The sequence below is a fragment of the Bactrocera tryoni genome, chromosome 4 (assembly GCF_016617805.1).
Source record: "Bactrocera tryoni isolate S06 chromosome 4, CSIRO_BtryS06_freeze2, whole genome shotgun sequence".
Classification (NCBI taxonomy): Eukaryota; Metazoa; Arthropoda; class Insecta; order Diptera; family Tephritidae; genus Bactrocera; species Bactrocera tryoni.
In genome coordinates, this window is record NC_052502.1 from 58,582,225 (window position 1) to 58,598,488 (window position 16,264).

General features: G+C 40.3%; 1 protein-coding gene across 1 annotated transcript in view; it reads left to right on the forward strand.

Moving 5' to 3' along the window:
• The window catches only part of LOC120773901 (dynein heavy chain 2, axonemal), a 38,748-nt gene extending 26,102 nt beyond the window's left edge, over window positions 1–12,646 (forward strand). Inside the window, exons 8-17 of the mRNA XM_040103081.1 lie at window positions 126–510; window positions 636–1,079; window positions 1,626–4,805; window positions 4,905–5,103; window positions 5,179–7,700; window positions 8,912–10,272; window positions 10,332–10,436; window positions 10,501–11,443; window positions 11,510–12,000; window positions 12,070–12,646. Of these exons, the coding sequence (XP_039959015.1) occupies window positions 126–510; window positions 636–1,079; window positions 1,626–4,805; window positions 4,905–5,103; window positions 5,179–7,700; window positions 8,912–10,272; window positions 10,332–10,436; window positions 10,501–11,443; window positions 11,510–12,000; window positions 12,070–12,617 (10,178 nt within the window). The 3' untranslated portion in view covers window positions 12,618–12,646. The remainder of the gene's footprint in view (window positions 1–125; window positions 511–635; window positions 1,080–1,625; window positions 4,806–4,904; window positions 5,104–5,178; window positions 7,701–8,911; window positions 10,273–10,331; window positions 10,437–10,500; window positions 11,444–11,509; window positions 12,001–12,069) is intronic.
• The last annotated feature ends 3,618 nt before the right edge of the window (window positions 12,647–16,264 follow it).

The window sequence follows — 16,264 nt, forward strand, 5'->3', positions numbered from 1 at the left end:
TAAAAAATTCTCAACATACAATGTTCTGGTTTAACTCAAATATGTTCGAAATTCTCTGAAGTCAAAAGACGTGTATATTGTACGTTTTACAATAACAATTTTTCATTAATTTGCAATCTTTAAAGGTGTTTACCGTTATATGCGTAAGAATGGCGATCGCATACAGATCATACCACGTAATCTTAAAGAAGCACGCGAGGCAACCGAACTATATGAATTTCTATTCAGCGATGCGCCACGTAAACAAGCGGAGTTCCCTGCAATGCTCAGTCTATTTAAGCTTCTCGATTACTATCTGGTTGAAATACCCGAAGGCACACGCAAGCTTGTCAATAATCTGGAGACAGAGTGGGATGCGTATTTGAAAATTTTATTGCATTCCAGTGATATGCTGGAAATGACACGAGAGGAATTCAAAAAGACATTGCTGCGACAAGCAGAAAAATTCAAGACAGTCATGAAAGAGTTTTTGGGAGATTTCTTGTTGAAATTACCAACCTCTGCACACACGTAAAAATCATGTCAATTATAAATTATTAACACTATATCCTTATTTTCATTTTCGTCATCATGCCTATCCTAACATAACATCCTTATTTTTCTTTCCCTTACCCTTCCTCTCCTTTTTTCCATAGCAAACCGAAAATCGCACTCAAGTACTTACGAATTATTGAAAATAAAGTTAGAGATTGTTTCAATTTCGAACAGAGTTTAACTAACGATTTAAGCACATTTCATATAAATCAGCCGGATAATATGGATTTGAAGAAATTAGAGAATGAATTAGCAGTCGTTAAAAGTATTTGGGAGCTCATACTTGAATGGCAGACTGCCTGGGATGAGTGGCGTAGAGCCAATTTTTGGCAAATCAATATCGATGTAATGGAAGAAACAGCCATTAATCTGTACAAAGAGTTCAATACCTTAAATAAACGGTACATCGACCGCGATTGGGAGATGTTACAAGTAACAACCAAAACAGTGGATAGTTTCCGACGTACACTGCCCTTAATAACGGCGCTGAAGAACCCTTGCATGCGAAAGCGGCACTGGGATAATGTGCGAGACACCGTTGGAGTGTAAATATATATGAAAGTGCAATCATATTGAGGGGGGCAAAAATGGAAGGGGTAAATCCGTATTTTAAAAACAGAATTTTTAAGAAAAGTTTCAGCAGCTAAGTGATTGAAACGATAAGTCGATTTATGAGTCATTAATAACGAAGAATGCAATGCGACCTTAGGTCTATTGTGACCAACCATAAAACACAAAAAGTTTTATTCGGGTACTTAAGGGAATCGAGTTCAAATTGTATGTTTCAAATAAAAAAGGGAAAGGTAAGATCGCTGAAACTGTAAAGTAATGTAAAAATATATTGTTTCGGCAAAACCCTAGACATAAACTTTTTTTATATAATTTAAACTACTTCCATTATTTAGATTGTCTTAAATTTAATCCGGTTCGGAAGGTCCTTCTGGGCTCTAGCCTTACTTCGCTCCCCACTCTTCGTTGTAGTTTCACTCGTGATATTTGCCACTTCATCGTAGTTGAGATTGGCATCCCCTCAATATGATTGTGCAGTCTCTGCTAAAAGCACTCACTTATACAACAGATTTCCAATTTAGATATTTCGATGAAAACTCCAAAAAGTTCACACTAGAACTTATCATTAATTTGGACTTTCAAGCGTATTCTGAAGAGATTCAAGATATCTCCAATGCCGCCACAATGGAACTGCAAATCGAAAATGGTATCAAGAACATTGCAAGCATTTGGCGAAAACAATCTTTCGAAATGGCCTTCTATAGGGATGGCATATATCGTATTAAGAATGTAGACGATTGTATGCAACTACTTGAAGATCATATGGTACAGATATCGGCTATGAAATCCACACGATTTGTGGAACCGTTCATTGAGGTTGTCGATTATTGGGAGAAGACACTCTCGTATGTGGCGGAAACAATAGAAATGGCCTTGAATGTACAGCGGCAGTGGTTGTACTTGGAAAACATATTTGCAGGCGAAGACATACGTAAGCAATTGCCGAACGAGGCGAAACGTTTTGTTGGCCTAACGGATGAATTTCGTATGATATCTTCGAAAATGTTCAACGCCAAGTCGGCCGTACGGGCAACACATCTGCGCAAACCCCCATTTTTGCTGGAACGATTCAACAAAATGGACGAACGTCTGGAGCTCATACAACGTGCTTTAGAAATATATCTGGAATCGAAACGACAATTATTTCCACGTTTCTATTTCATTTCCAATGATGATTTATTGGAGATTTTGGGTAATGCTAAACGACCGGACTTGGTGCAACCGCATTTGAAAAAACTCTTCGATAATTTGTATAAGTTGGAGTTGAAACGTGTTGGCAAAACAATGAGTCGATTTCAGGCGATGGGCATGTATTCGGACGATGGTGAATACGTAGAATTCCTCAATGTTTTGTATATAGAAGGTGCCTCTGAGAAGTGGTTAAATGTAGTGGAGGATTTCATGTTAGCCGTTATGAAAGAGAAACTCAAGCAAACAAGGGCCTCTCTGAAGAAACTTATTAGTAATCGCGAGCAGTGGTTATCGCTTTGGCCAGGCCAAATGTTGCTCACGACTTGTCAAATCCAATGGACAACTGAATGTACACGCAGTCTTATCCATTGCAAAATGGTCGATCAAAAGAAACCGCTGCGCAAATTAAAACGGAAACAAAATAAAGTGTTAGCTAAACTTTCGGAGTTAAGTCGTAAGGAGCTTACAAAAATTATGCGTCTCAAGGTCAACACATTGATCACAATTGAAATTCATGGGCGTGATGTCATCGATCGCATGTATAAGGTGAACTGCAAAGACATCAGCCACTTCGAGTGGTTCTCACAACTTCGTTTCTATTGGCATCGCGAGTCTGAACTCTGCGTTATCAGGCAAACAAATACAGAGCATTGGTATGCTTATGAGTATACAGGTAATTCAGGACGTCTAGTTATAACACCACTCACTGATCGTTGCTACATAACATTAACGACGGCATTGCATTTACATCGCGGTGGCAGCCCCAAAGGTCCTGCTGGCACTGGCAAAACAGAGACCGTTAAGGATTTGGGTAAAGCCTTAGGTATGTGGGTGATTGTCACGAATTGTTCCGAGGGTTTAGATTACAAGAGCATCGGCAAAAACTTTTCTGGCTTAGCACAAACTGGCGCGTGGGGCTGTTTCGATGAATTTAATCGCATTAATATCGAGGTATTGTCTGTAGTCGCACAACAAATTTTATCCATCATGTCGGCGCTCTCTGCCAAACTAACCGAGTTCAATTTTGAGGGTATTGTAATCAAGCTAAAACATACTGTTGGACTCTTTATTACCATGAATCCCGGTTATGCTGGCCGCACCGAACTCCCAGATAATCTTAAATCAATGTTTCGCCCAATAGCCATGATGGTGCCTGATAACGCCATAATAGCAGAGAATTTGCTCTTCTCCGATGGTTTTTCGAACACACGCAGTTTGGCGCGTAAAGTTTTCACACTGTACGAACTAGCCAAACAACAACTATCCAAACAGTATCACTATGATTTCGGCTTGCGTTCAATGGTGGCGCTGTTGCGTTACGCTGGCCGAAAGCGTCGTCAACTGCCGAACACCAACGAAGAGGAAATCGTTTACCTGGCTATGCGTGATATGAATGTGGCGCGTTTGACTGCCAACGATTTGCCACTTTTCAATGGCATTATGTCCGATATCTTCCCCGGCGTTACTTTACCTGTTATTGACTATAGTGACTTCAAGACCGCCATTGAAGATGAATTGAAAAGCAACGGCTTACAACTTATACCCATTGCCATCAAAAAGATTATAGAATTGTACGAAACGAAAAATTCAAGACACTCCTCCATGATTATCGGCAATACAGGCACCGCGAAGTCGGTCACTTGGAAATGCTTGCAAGGTGCCTTCGGACGTATGAACGCCAATAAGCATCCCGGCTGGGAGGCGGTCATTGTGCATCCGGTTAACCCAAAGGCGCTCAATTTAGCCGAACTTTACGGCGAGTATAATTTAGCGACCGGCGAATGGTTGGACGGTGTACTCAGTTCGATTATGCGTGTCATATGCGCCGATGAAGATCTCACACAAAAGTGGTTGCTATTCGACGGTCCCGTCGATGCAGTCTGGATTGAAAATATGAATTCGGTCATGGATGATAACAAAATTTTAACTTTAGTAAATAGCGAGCGGATAACAATGCCGGCACAGGTTTCGCTGCTATTCGAAGTAGCCGATTTAGCTGTGGCCTCGCCAGCAACGGTTTCCCGCTGTGGAATGGTATACAATGATTACAACGACTGGGGTTGGCGTCCATACGTGAACTCGTGGTTAGCTCGTCAAAAGCTTCCCGAATATGTAAGACTAGTGCGCGAATATTTTGATCAATATTTGGATAAAGTTTTAGATTTCAAGCGGCTACGTTGTAAGGAAATTGTCAAAACAAATCAATTGAATGTAGTTATGTCAATGTGCAAACTACTCGAGGCTTTCGCAACCAAGCAAAATGGTATTGCACCCGGTAATATGGATGTATTAGAAACAATGAGCAAACTCTGGTTTCTGTTCTCCCTAATTTGGTCGGTGTGTGCTACGGTCGATGAAGATAGCCGCAATCGAGTGGATACCTTTATAAGAGAGATTGATAGCTCGTTCCCAATTAAGGACACGGTTTATGACTATTACGTCGATCCGGCGCATGGCACACTTATGCCGTGGGAGAGCATGCTTTCAGACTCGTGGAAGTATAATGAAAAGTAAGTGAGAAGCAACTACTTCGTTGAAATCTAAATATTTTTATTAGGCAATTTTAAAAAAGATAATAGTTCAATATATTTGATTTTGTTCTATTTTAGTCTTCCATTCTATAAAATAATTGTACCCACGGTGGATACTGTACGCTATGAATATCTAGTGTCCAAACTACTACAAGAAGAACATCCGGTAATGTTAGTTGGTAATGTGGGTACTGGCAAAACCTCCACCGCAGTCAGTGTTATGGATTCTTGTGACAAAACTAAATATACCGTGCTTTCTATAAACATATCCGCACAGGTAAATAAGAAACATTTCTTTATTAACTATACACAACAGAACAGATAACTTCTACTTTCAAATTTCAATTCGTAGACCACAGCCGCTGGACTGCAGGAATCAATTGAAAATCGCACCGAGAAACGTACAAAGACCTTCTTTGTACCAATTGGTGGCAAACGTATGATTTGTTTCATGGACGATTTTAATATGCCCGCTAAGGATACTTACGGCTCCCAGCCACCTCTGGAACTTATACGACAATGGATTGATTATAAATATTGGTTCAATAGACGTAATCAACAAAAGATTTATGTGCAGAATACGTTGTTAATGGCAGCTATGGGTCCACCTGGTGGCGGTCGCCAAGTGATATCGCCACGTACCCAGAGTCGTTTCGTCGTAATCAATATGACCTTCCCTACGGAAGCCACCATTATGCGCATCTTCGGCACTATGTTGCGGCAGAAGCTAATACCATTCGCTAATGATATACGTGAGGTAGCTTTGAAAATCACTTCCAGCACAATAGATCTATATAATGCGGTAGTTACACGCATGCTACCGACACCAGCAAAGTCTCACTATTTGTTCAATTTGCGCGACATATCGAAAATATTTCAAGGTCTACTACGCGGCCATCATGAGGCACAAACGAAACGCGCAAGCTTTCTGCGTTTGTGGGTACACGAGGCCTTTCGTGTGTTCAGCGATCGTCTAATTGACGATTTAGATCAGGGTTGGTTTATGAACGAGGTGAATAACATACTCGGCAAATATATGGAAATCACATTTCACAGTTTGTGTCCCAACAAAATTGTGCCCATATTTGGTGACTTCATGAGCAATCAAGGTTACTACGAAGATCTGGCTTTTGAAGATCTTCGAAAATATATTAATCGTCAAATGGAGGAATACAACAACTTCCCTGGCATGGCACGCATGAATTTGGTGTTCTTTAAGGAAGCAATAGAGCATGTAACGCGTGCTGTACGTGTCATCTCACAGCCTCGAGGTCATGTACTCAACATTGGTATCGGCGGTTCTGGTAGGCAAGCACTTGTTCGTTTGGCTGCTTTTATTTGTGAATTCGGCACTTTTTCAATTGAAGTCACCAAAAAGTATAAAACCAACGAATTTAAGGAAGATCTGAAAAATTTGTACAAAGTCACAGGTATCAAACAACGTGGTACCGTATTCCTCTTCAGTAACGAACAAGTGGCGGAAAGCGCGTTCCTAGAAATACTTAACAATATGTTGAGCACAGGAGAGGCAAATCTCTTTAAAGGCGATGAATTTGAAGAGCTAAAAACGGAATTAGAACGACCAGCTAAAAAGGCGGGCATACAATTCACAACCGAGTCACTGTACAACTTCTTCATGCAAAATGTACGCGAAAATATGCACGTATCACTGGCAATGAGTCCGATTGGCGAGGATTTTCGCAGTTACATACGGCAATATCCTGCTTTGATTAATAATACTTCACCGAATTGGTTCCGTCTGTGGCCGCAAGAGGCGCTGTTGGAGGTGGCACAAAAGTTTTTAATGGGATTCCAAATAAATGTTGCAGTGCCAGGCAAAGAAGATGAAAAACATAGGGACAGTTTGGTGCAGACTACTGAAGACCGACTGCAGAAGGCAGTTGCATACGTATTCTCGGTAATACATTCTAGTGTGGCACAGATGTCGGTGCAGATGCTGGCGGAAGTTAAGCGGCACAATTATGTCACATCGCCCAACTATCTAGAGTTGGTGAGCGGTTTTAAGGCACTACTAGAAAGTAAACGCTACGAAGTTTCCTCAAGTGCCAACAAACTACGAAATGGTCTTTCAAAAATTCAAGAAACTCAAGAGAAAGTATCAGTCATGTCGGAAGAGTTGAAAATAAGCTCGGAACAAGTAAAAATCTTAGCTAAGGAATGTGAAGAATTTATTGCAATCATAGAGATACAAAAGGCCGAGGCTACGGAACAAAAGGAAAAAGTCGATGCAGAGGCCATTGTTATAAGGCAAGAAGAAGTAGTTTGTTTAGAGTTAGCAGCCACAGCGCAGGCTGATTTGGACGTTGTTATGCCAATGATTGATGCTGCCATTAAAGCTTTAGATGCATTAAGTAAAAAAGATGTGGCCGAAGTTAAGTCATACGGACGTCCGCCAATGAAAATTGAGAAAGTCATGGAAGCCGTTTTGATACTGCTGGGAAAAGAACCTACTTGGGAGAACGCCAAAAAAGTGCTCGGCGATGTTAACTTTTTGAATGATTTGAAGAATTTTGATCGTGATCATGTCACCGATAAAACCTTAAAAAGAATTGGATTATATACTAAAAATCCAGAGTTAGAACCCGATAAAGTAGCTATAGTATCGGTAGCCTGCAAGTCACTTATGCAGTGGATTATGGCTATAGAAAATTACGCCAAAGTATATCGCATCGTAGCACCAAAGCAGGAGAAGTTGGACAATGCGATGCGTTCGCTGGCTGAAAAACAGGCAATGTTGGCCGCTGCTATGAAGAAATTAGAAGAACTTAATGCCGCCATTGCCGAACTATATCGTCAATTAAACGAGAAGACAGAGCTACTCAATGAGCTGCGTATAAAAGAGGAAAAGTTGAGGTAATTTTAACCATATTAGTTACAGGACTTTCAGTGCACCGAAACTCTATTCCACCTCTGTAAGAAGTCTTAGTAGACTTATTGCCTTCAATATTTTTATAGTCAAAATTTGCGATTTCAATTTAATGACTTAAATGCAATACTGATTGTTTTTAGAATTTTAGTAGTACAAAAGCTGGTTTGATAGAAACAAGCTTGAACTTGGATCTAAAGGGTCCAAAGGTAGGATTTTCTCATAATTTCTAATTCTTGAATTCGCCAAAAGACTTGTGCTCTTGCAAACCCAACGGTTGTTTCTATCACCTAAAACTAATCGAATTATACACAGGTTTATGTATGTATAAAATTCTGTATCTCGATTCGTAAATGTATTATATTCGATATTCGGATCTACTTTATAATTATGCAAAAGTCGTACCACCACTTCGCCCACTGCCACGCCCACAAAACGTCATTTAACACAAACTGTTAAAAACTCCTAAAAGTGCGATAATTTAATAACTAAATCTGACAGACACACAATTTTACATCATACAATATGGGAATGGGAGAGCTTTATAGGAGCCGGTGTAAAAATTGGACGATGAGCATGCATTTTGAGGTGAGAGCACATACATATCTCGGAACCTGCTCGACCGATTTCAACCAAATTTGGTAGGTGATCGCATTTTTATGCAACAGTGAATTGGCGAAATCGAACATCAAGCAGGTCTACTTTCCATATAACTCAATTTTATATTCCATTGGATTCATTCTTTTCCAGTGTACAAATCAAGAAGCAATTAATATAACACGATAAAAGTTTGCCACGTGAACTGAAGCCAACAAAAATTGTTCAATGACCTAGGTTCCGAATAATTGGACACCAGTACATAGTCGACTTTTTACCGCAGACATCGGTGAACTCGTGAGAGGATAATCCTTTCCGGGCATTGGTATGTCTGTGTGTCGAAAATGGGCCGAATCGGGTCAATACTTCCCCAATGATTAGATTCTGAAACTTAAGATAATTATGGGTAACAAGTTTGTACAATTTTTTATGGTCCAAAGCATTTTCATTATTTGAAAATGTGACACCATTAGGAGTCACAGGGGGATGTTCCAAAAAAATAGTAGAATTTTAAGCGCCTATCAGACTATACAACCAGTTATTATTAATTAATTATAGCTTTAAACATTATACCAAATTATACCAATTGTATTCGCTTTAGAAAACAACTTGAACGTGCCATCATTTTGGTGGAATCTCTGTCTGGCGAGCGTGAACGTTGGATTGAGACTGTCGCCTTACTGGATATAGCATTCGAAAAGCTGCCTGGAGATTGCCTGCTATCGACCGCATTCACATCATACCTCGGCCCTTTCGATACCAAGTATCGCGAGATTCTCGTAGAGAACTGGGTCAGCTTGATTGTGTCAAATCAAATTCCCTGTACTGATGAAATGAAAATAACGCTTTTCCTCAGTGATGCCGTAACCATACGTGAGTGGAATATACAAGGCTTGCCCGCCGACGACTTTAGCACTGAAAATGGTGTCATTGTTATGGGAGGCCAACGGTGGCCGCTCATCATTGATCCGCAATCACAAGCTAATACTTGGATCAAAAACTATGAAGCCAATAATGATTTAAAAGTTATTGATTTTTCACAAACGGACTATTTACGCTCTTTGGAGCGTGCGATGTCAGCCGGAAACCCGGTATTATTGCAAAATGTAGGCGAGGCTTTGGATCAAGCTATAAATCCGATACTGCGCAAAAGCTTCACAATGCAGAGCGGCCAAAAATTGATCAAATTCAATGATAAATACATAACATATAATGATAACTTCAAACTGTATATAACTACCAAAATCACAAATCCACATTACCCACCGGAAATTTCGTCAAAAACGACTATAGTGAATTTCGCCGTGAAGCAAGATGGCTTGCAGGCACAACTCCTGGGCATCATCGTGCGTAAGGAGAAGCCGGCATTAGAGGAGCAAAAAGATGAATTAGTATTGACGATCGCACGCAACAAACGCACACTCATCGATTTGGACAATGAGATTCTGCGCCTTTTGAACGAAAGTCGCGGTTCACTGCTGGAGGATGATGAGCTGTTTGCCACACTGCAAAAATCTCGTCAAACATCAGTGCTAGTTAAGGAGTCATTGGCCACCGCTGAAGTTACGGAGATCGAAATCGACGCCGCGCGCCAAGAATACCAACCTGCGGCCGAACGCGCAGCTGTACTTTTCTTTGTACTCATGGATATGTCCAAAATCGATCCGATGTATGAATTCTCACTGGCCGCTTACATCTTACTCTTCATACAGTCAATTGAGCGGAGCCCAAAGCATCAGATCGTATACGAACGTATACAGAACATAAACGATTATCATACGTATTCGGTATATAAAAACACTTGCCGTGGCCTATTCGAAATGCACAAATTACTCTTCTCCATACACATGACGGCGAAAATCTTGGAATGTGCCGGCAAACTAGTAGAAGCGGAGTATGATTTTATACTCAAAGGCGGTATCGTACTGGACAAGCAAAATCAAGCGCCTAATCCAAGTCCCAGTGAGTAACAAATTTCAGCTGTCCGCTAGTTTAGCGTATGAATTTTATTTTTATTACAGACTGGATTAGTGAACAGGCTTGGGATAATATAACGGAACTAGACAAAGTCGCAGGCTTTCATGGCATAATAGACTCGTTTGAGCAAAATCCGAAATTATGGCAGAGTAAGTATTCAAATTCAAATTACGCATGCTTAACGCAATTAATCAAAAAAAAAACTATAAATAGTGTGGTATGCCACAACAACGCCCGAGAGCGAAGATCTCGTCGGCGAGTGGAATGACAAATTGACTGACTTCGAGAAAATATGTGTCGTACGTTGTTTACGACCCGATCGCATCTCTTTCTGTCTCACCCAATTCATTATCAATACACTTGGACCGCGCTTTGTGGAACCACCTGTTTTGGATTTGAAAGCTGCCTTCGACGAATCCATATCACAAACTCCGCTTATTTTTGTGCTTTCGCCTGGTGTGGATCCGACACAATCTCTCATCACATTAGCCGAACAGTGCAGAATGTCCCAACGCATGTTCTCACTCAGTTTGGGACAAGGACAGGCGCCAGTTGCTACGAAAATGATCATGGACGGTGTACGTGATGGCAACTGGGTCTTTTTGGCTAATTGCCATCTTTCTTTGAGTTGGATGCCCACATTGGACAAAATCATTGCCACCATGCAAACTATGAAACTACATAAACGTTTTCGGTTATGGTTAAGCTCAAGTCCTCATCCCGAATTTCCGATCTCTATACTACAATCAAGTATAAAAATGACCACAGAACCACCGCGTGGCATAAAAGCGAACATGCGTCGTCTATATAATAATATAAACGAACAGAACTTCGAGACGGTTGATGAAACGGGCAAGTACAAAAAGCTTTTATTCGCATTGTGCTTTTTCCATACGGTCTTGCTGGAACGAAAGAAGTTTTTGCAACTTGGTTGGAATGTTATATACAGTTTTAACGATTCCGATTTTGAAGTATCTGATGTGCTATTGGCTTTATACTTGAATGAGTATGAAGAAACACCTTGGGGTGCACTGAAGTATCTTATAGCTGGCATCAATTATGGCGGACATGTGACCGACGATTGGGATCGTCGTTTGCTCACAACATATATAAACCAGTTCTATTGTGACTCCGCTTTAACTACACACAAATTTCGGTAAGTGAAATATCTAATTTAGTAATTTTACTTAGATAACAGATATATGTATGATAATAATTACAGCCTCTCTACACTCACAAATTATTTCATACCCGCTGATGGAGACCTGCAATCATATATTGATCAGATACACCAATTTCCCAACTTTGACAAACCGGAAGCTTTCGGTCAGCACCCCAATGCAGATATTGCTTCACTGATCGGTGAGACGCGTCTTCTATTTGAGACCCTCATGTCAATGCAAGTGCAGACCACCACTTCGGTAGGCGAAGGTATGGAAACGAAGGTTTTGCGTTTAGCCAAAGATATATTTGCGAGCACTCCAGACGAAATAAATTACGAGCAAACCGCAAAGTTAATCGGCATTAATCGTTCACCACTCGAAGTAGTGTTGCTGCAAGAGATAGAGCGTTACAACTTTCTGCTGAGCAGAATGAAAATACATATGCGAGATTTGCAGCGTGGCATAAAAGGAATTGTCGTGATGAGCACCGAACTAGAAGATATTTATCAATCGGTTTATGAAGGTCGTGTACCAGCCGTGTGGCTGAAATGTATGTACCTTCACTATTAAATTTGTCTGCGTTTCTTCAGCTAATGATGCATCAACCTTTACATTACAGCTTATCCGTCTTTAAAACCACTGGCTGCGTGGTCACGCGACCTCATTCTACGCATCGAACATTTCTCACAGTGGGCTAAAACGCTCAAACAACCAATGTTATTTTGGTTGGCAGCGTATACTTTTCCCACCGGCTTTCTTACAGCAGTGCTGCAGACATCAGCACGCGCCACCCGCACGCCTATCGACGAGCTTTCATGGGACTTCTTTGTATTCATCGAGGATGATGCGGCCGCAGCGCGCATAGTGCGCGAAGGTGGAGGTGTCTATGTGCGTAATCTATTTTTGGAAGGTGCCGGCTGGTTGCGCAAGTTGCAATGCCTGCAGGATCCACAACCAATGGAGTTGATATCCCCAATGCCCGTCATACATTTTAAGCCAGTCGAGAATCTGAAAAAGAAAACTCGTGGTGTTTACCAGTGTCCAGCATATTATTATCCAGAGCGTGCGGGTTCCTTCATTATCGCCGTGGACTTGAAATCCGGTAATGAAAAGGCCGACTACTGGATCAAACGTGGCACTGCTCTCTTACTTAGCCTTAGTGTGTAATCAACGAAAGGCCTTGCTCTACTGTTAGCCAATCCATTCATTCTAATTTATTTATTGTTATTTTATTTAATTTGTTGAACACCTTTGAGCTAATAAACGCAAATATTTTAAAAATATAAACGACATGTAAGCAAAACATTAGCGGCTTACACGCGCCACACATGCCGGCACAAAGCGCCACGGTAATTAAGTAATTACTGATAATTGCGAATAATTATCGAGCACACGCATTGCAGCGTTACATTAACTGATTGGTTTAAATGCTATGTTGACTTCGTTGCTCTCACTAAATAGCAGTTATACACACAGTGACGTGAAGTTGCATCGGAATATTTTGGATATTTTTTTATAAATTCGACACAAGGATGGTAAAATAATATAACACTGATCACGTGTACATAAAAATTAATTTTTAACGGTATTTAAACTTAAGCACCTCGCAACCAAATTAAACATATATCGTCACCTGAAATGCAAAATAACGTATCAAAAAAAATTCGAAATTGAGTGTCTTATTGATTACGCTTCACTACTTCAAATTATATACATAATATTACATATGTCCAACTTTTTCAGGGGCCCTATTCTGAATACCGATTCGGAAATGTATTCTATTCGTAATTCGGATCTACTTTATAATTATGCGTACGAGCTGTGTGGCCATGTTCACGGATTTGTGTAAAATTTTGCCAGCGGCTTCAGTGAGGTTTGCCATTTTGTCTTGCCACGTTTTGCTTTGGTACAATGCCGGGGGGCCTATTCGATTTTCGGATTTTCATCTTCACTTTCTACTCAAAAAATTGAAAATACGAAAATCGAGTTACCGAATACGAAAAATCCAATTCGAACAAATTTTTTTTCGAGCTTAGTTAAGAGTTTACGGCCCCTGGCTTGACAACCTCATCAACAAACGCAATTGCATTCTAAAAATTTACCGTTTGGTGCGGATTATAGCTGCATAATTTCTTTTTTAAAACGAGACAGGAAACGCCGTTACCATCACAATATTGACCGACTTTTTACCGCGGAATTTGATGAAATCGATGCGGATTATCTCTATTGACAAAAAAACGTCGCCGCATCATGTTTCAGTCTAACCATGGACACATTGTGCAAAGTTTGGCGACTCGTTAATTTAGAAAAATGGCCCCGTCAAATCGCAGCCAAGGTCATGCGATTTAACGCCTCTAGATTATGTGCTCGGGAGGTTTTTTAAATCAAAAGTTTACGGCAATCAACCAGCAACGCTCGAGGAGCTCAAAAATAACATTCAGCGTAGTATAGCCGAAATGAGTCTTCGAAAAATGGCGAAAATGGGTGGAGATATGCAAATGGGGCCATGGGGACCGATTGAACCACATTTTGATCTATTCATAAATGGTATAAAATATAAAAAAACGGAACGCATTTTGCCCAAATTTTTGTTAATTTTTTTATTTGAACATTAGGACGTTCTTGTTGGTGAATCCTTTACGTATACTAGCCATTCACGAAGAGTTATATGTACATATTTTTATAATCGAACCATTGATTGACATTTTGTAACTAATTATATTCTAAGGCTGCCTAATTTTGTTATCTCTACGTTCTACCATCTATTAGTTTTTATTTAGAAAGGTCCCGACCCCAGCGGCACTCAGGTTTAAGCTTGGTTTTATAGAAAATTGTTAAAGCAGAAATGCTGAAAATATCAATTGCAATGGTGTTTGAAATCATTTAAGAATAGAGCGGAGTTCGAACATTACATTATTATACGCCTATGGTTATAGATATTGGTGGCACCCGAGTAACCTAACTGTAGTTCCTCTCATTGCTCATTATTTTCAATTATTCAGAATTGGTTTCTGCTGGGGTTTGAATATACGATCCAATAACTGGTAGTAAATATAGTTATAAAATGAAATACTATATGTGACCTGGTCTACGAAAAGGGAGCTAACGTGCGAAAACTAGTTTTCTGGGAAACAGAAATAGCATCTCATCTTCCATCCGAATCAACTAAAAAGTGAAAATTGATTTTTTGACACCTAAGCCCCCTTTCGGTAGACGAGGTCACATATTGTGATAGAATTGTTTCCTTTTATGATATCCCCTACACTCAACTAAGTACTTTCTAAAATAAACTTAAGCTACTTATTATTTTATTTTCACGGACTCGCCAAATTATATTGGCTAAAAGGAATATTATTTGGTACGTTTGAAGGTTTTGAAAACAAATTTTGATCGAGAAAGTACTGATGTTACGACCTCTCTGTGGCAATTTGCTCAATGTTATTCTAACCCTCCTAGGATCTTCGATTGCGATATCCAAATGATGAACTTTTATGACGAATATTCAATCTAATGGAAAATATATAACTTGGTTGAAACGGTCGATATAGAGTATTAATTAAAATTTATTGGAATTTTCTAACTTTTTAATAGCTTATAAACCAAATTTAAAAAGTGTAGTACTGTGGGCAAAAAAATAGTAAGACTTTGTAATTAAAAACATCCTGTTGTCCACCCTTTTTGTTTAGTGGGTAGGTACAGGTGTGGTGAGTTGTGTTGTAGTCATCAGCTGTGGTGAATTGCACTGTTGTATTAGGATGAGCCAGCTTTACCGGGATACTTAACTCATTTAAACAGTTATGGTGATAGTTTTCTTCCTTTATCGAGGTGTGGTGCACTCCAATTCCTTCCGACCGACAAGACTGGCAACAAGAAATATTATTTGAGTGTTATTCTTCGTTTGCCGGAAACTATTCGTAAATCGTCTTCTTCTTAATTGGCGTAGACACCGCTTACGCGATTATAGCCGAGTTAACAACAGCGCGCCAGTCGTTTCTTCTTTTCGCTACGTGGCGCCAATTGGATATTCCAAGCGAAGCCAGGTCCTTCTCCACTTGTTCCTTCCAATGGAGTGGAGGTCTTCCTCTTCCTCTGCTTCCCCCGGCGGGTACTGCGTCGAATACTTTCAGAGCTGGAGTGTTTTCATCCATCCGGACAACATGACCTAGCCAGCGTAGCCGCTGTCTTTTAATTCGCTGAACTATGTCAACGTCGTCGTATATCTCGTACAGCTCATCGTTCCATCGAATGCGATATTCGCCGTGGCCAACGCGCCAAGGACCATAAATCTTTCACAGAACTTTTCTCTCGAAAACTCTCAAAGTCGACTCATCAGTTTTTGACATTGTCCAAGCCTCTGCACCATATAGCAGGACGGGAATTATGAGTGACTTATAGAATTTGGTTTTTGTTTGTCGAGAGAGGACTTTGCTTCTCAATTGGCAAGAGTTATCCTGCGTTGGATATCTAGGCTGACTTTGTTGGTGATGTCTACGCTGGTTCCAAGATAGAAGAAATTATCTACAACTTCAAAGTTATGACTGTCAACAGTGACGTGAGTGCCAAGTCGCGAGTGCGACGACTGTTTGTTTGATGACAGGAGATATTTCGTTTTGCCCTCGTTCACTGCCAGACCCATTTTCTGTGCTTCCTTGTCCAGCCTGGAGAAAACAGAACTAACGGCGCGGGTGTTGAGGCCGATGATATCAATATCATCTCCATACGCCAGCAGCTGTACACTCTTATAGAAGATGGTACCTTCTCTATTTAGTTCTGTAGCTCGAACTATTTTCTCCAGAAGCAGGTTAAAGAAGTCG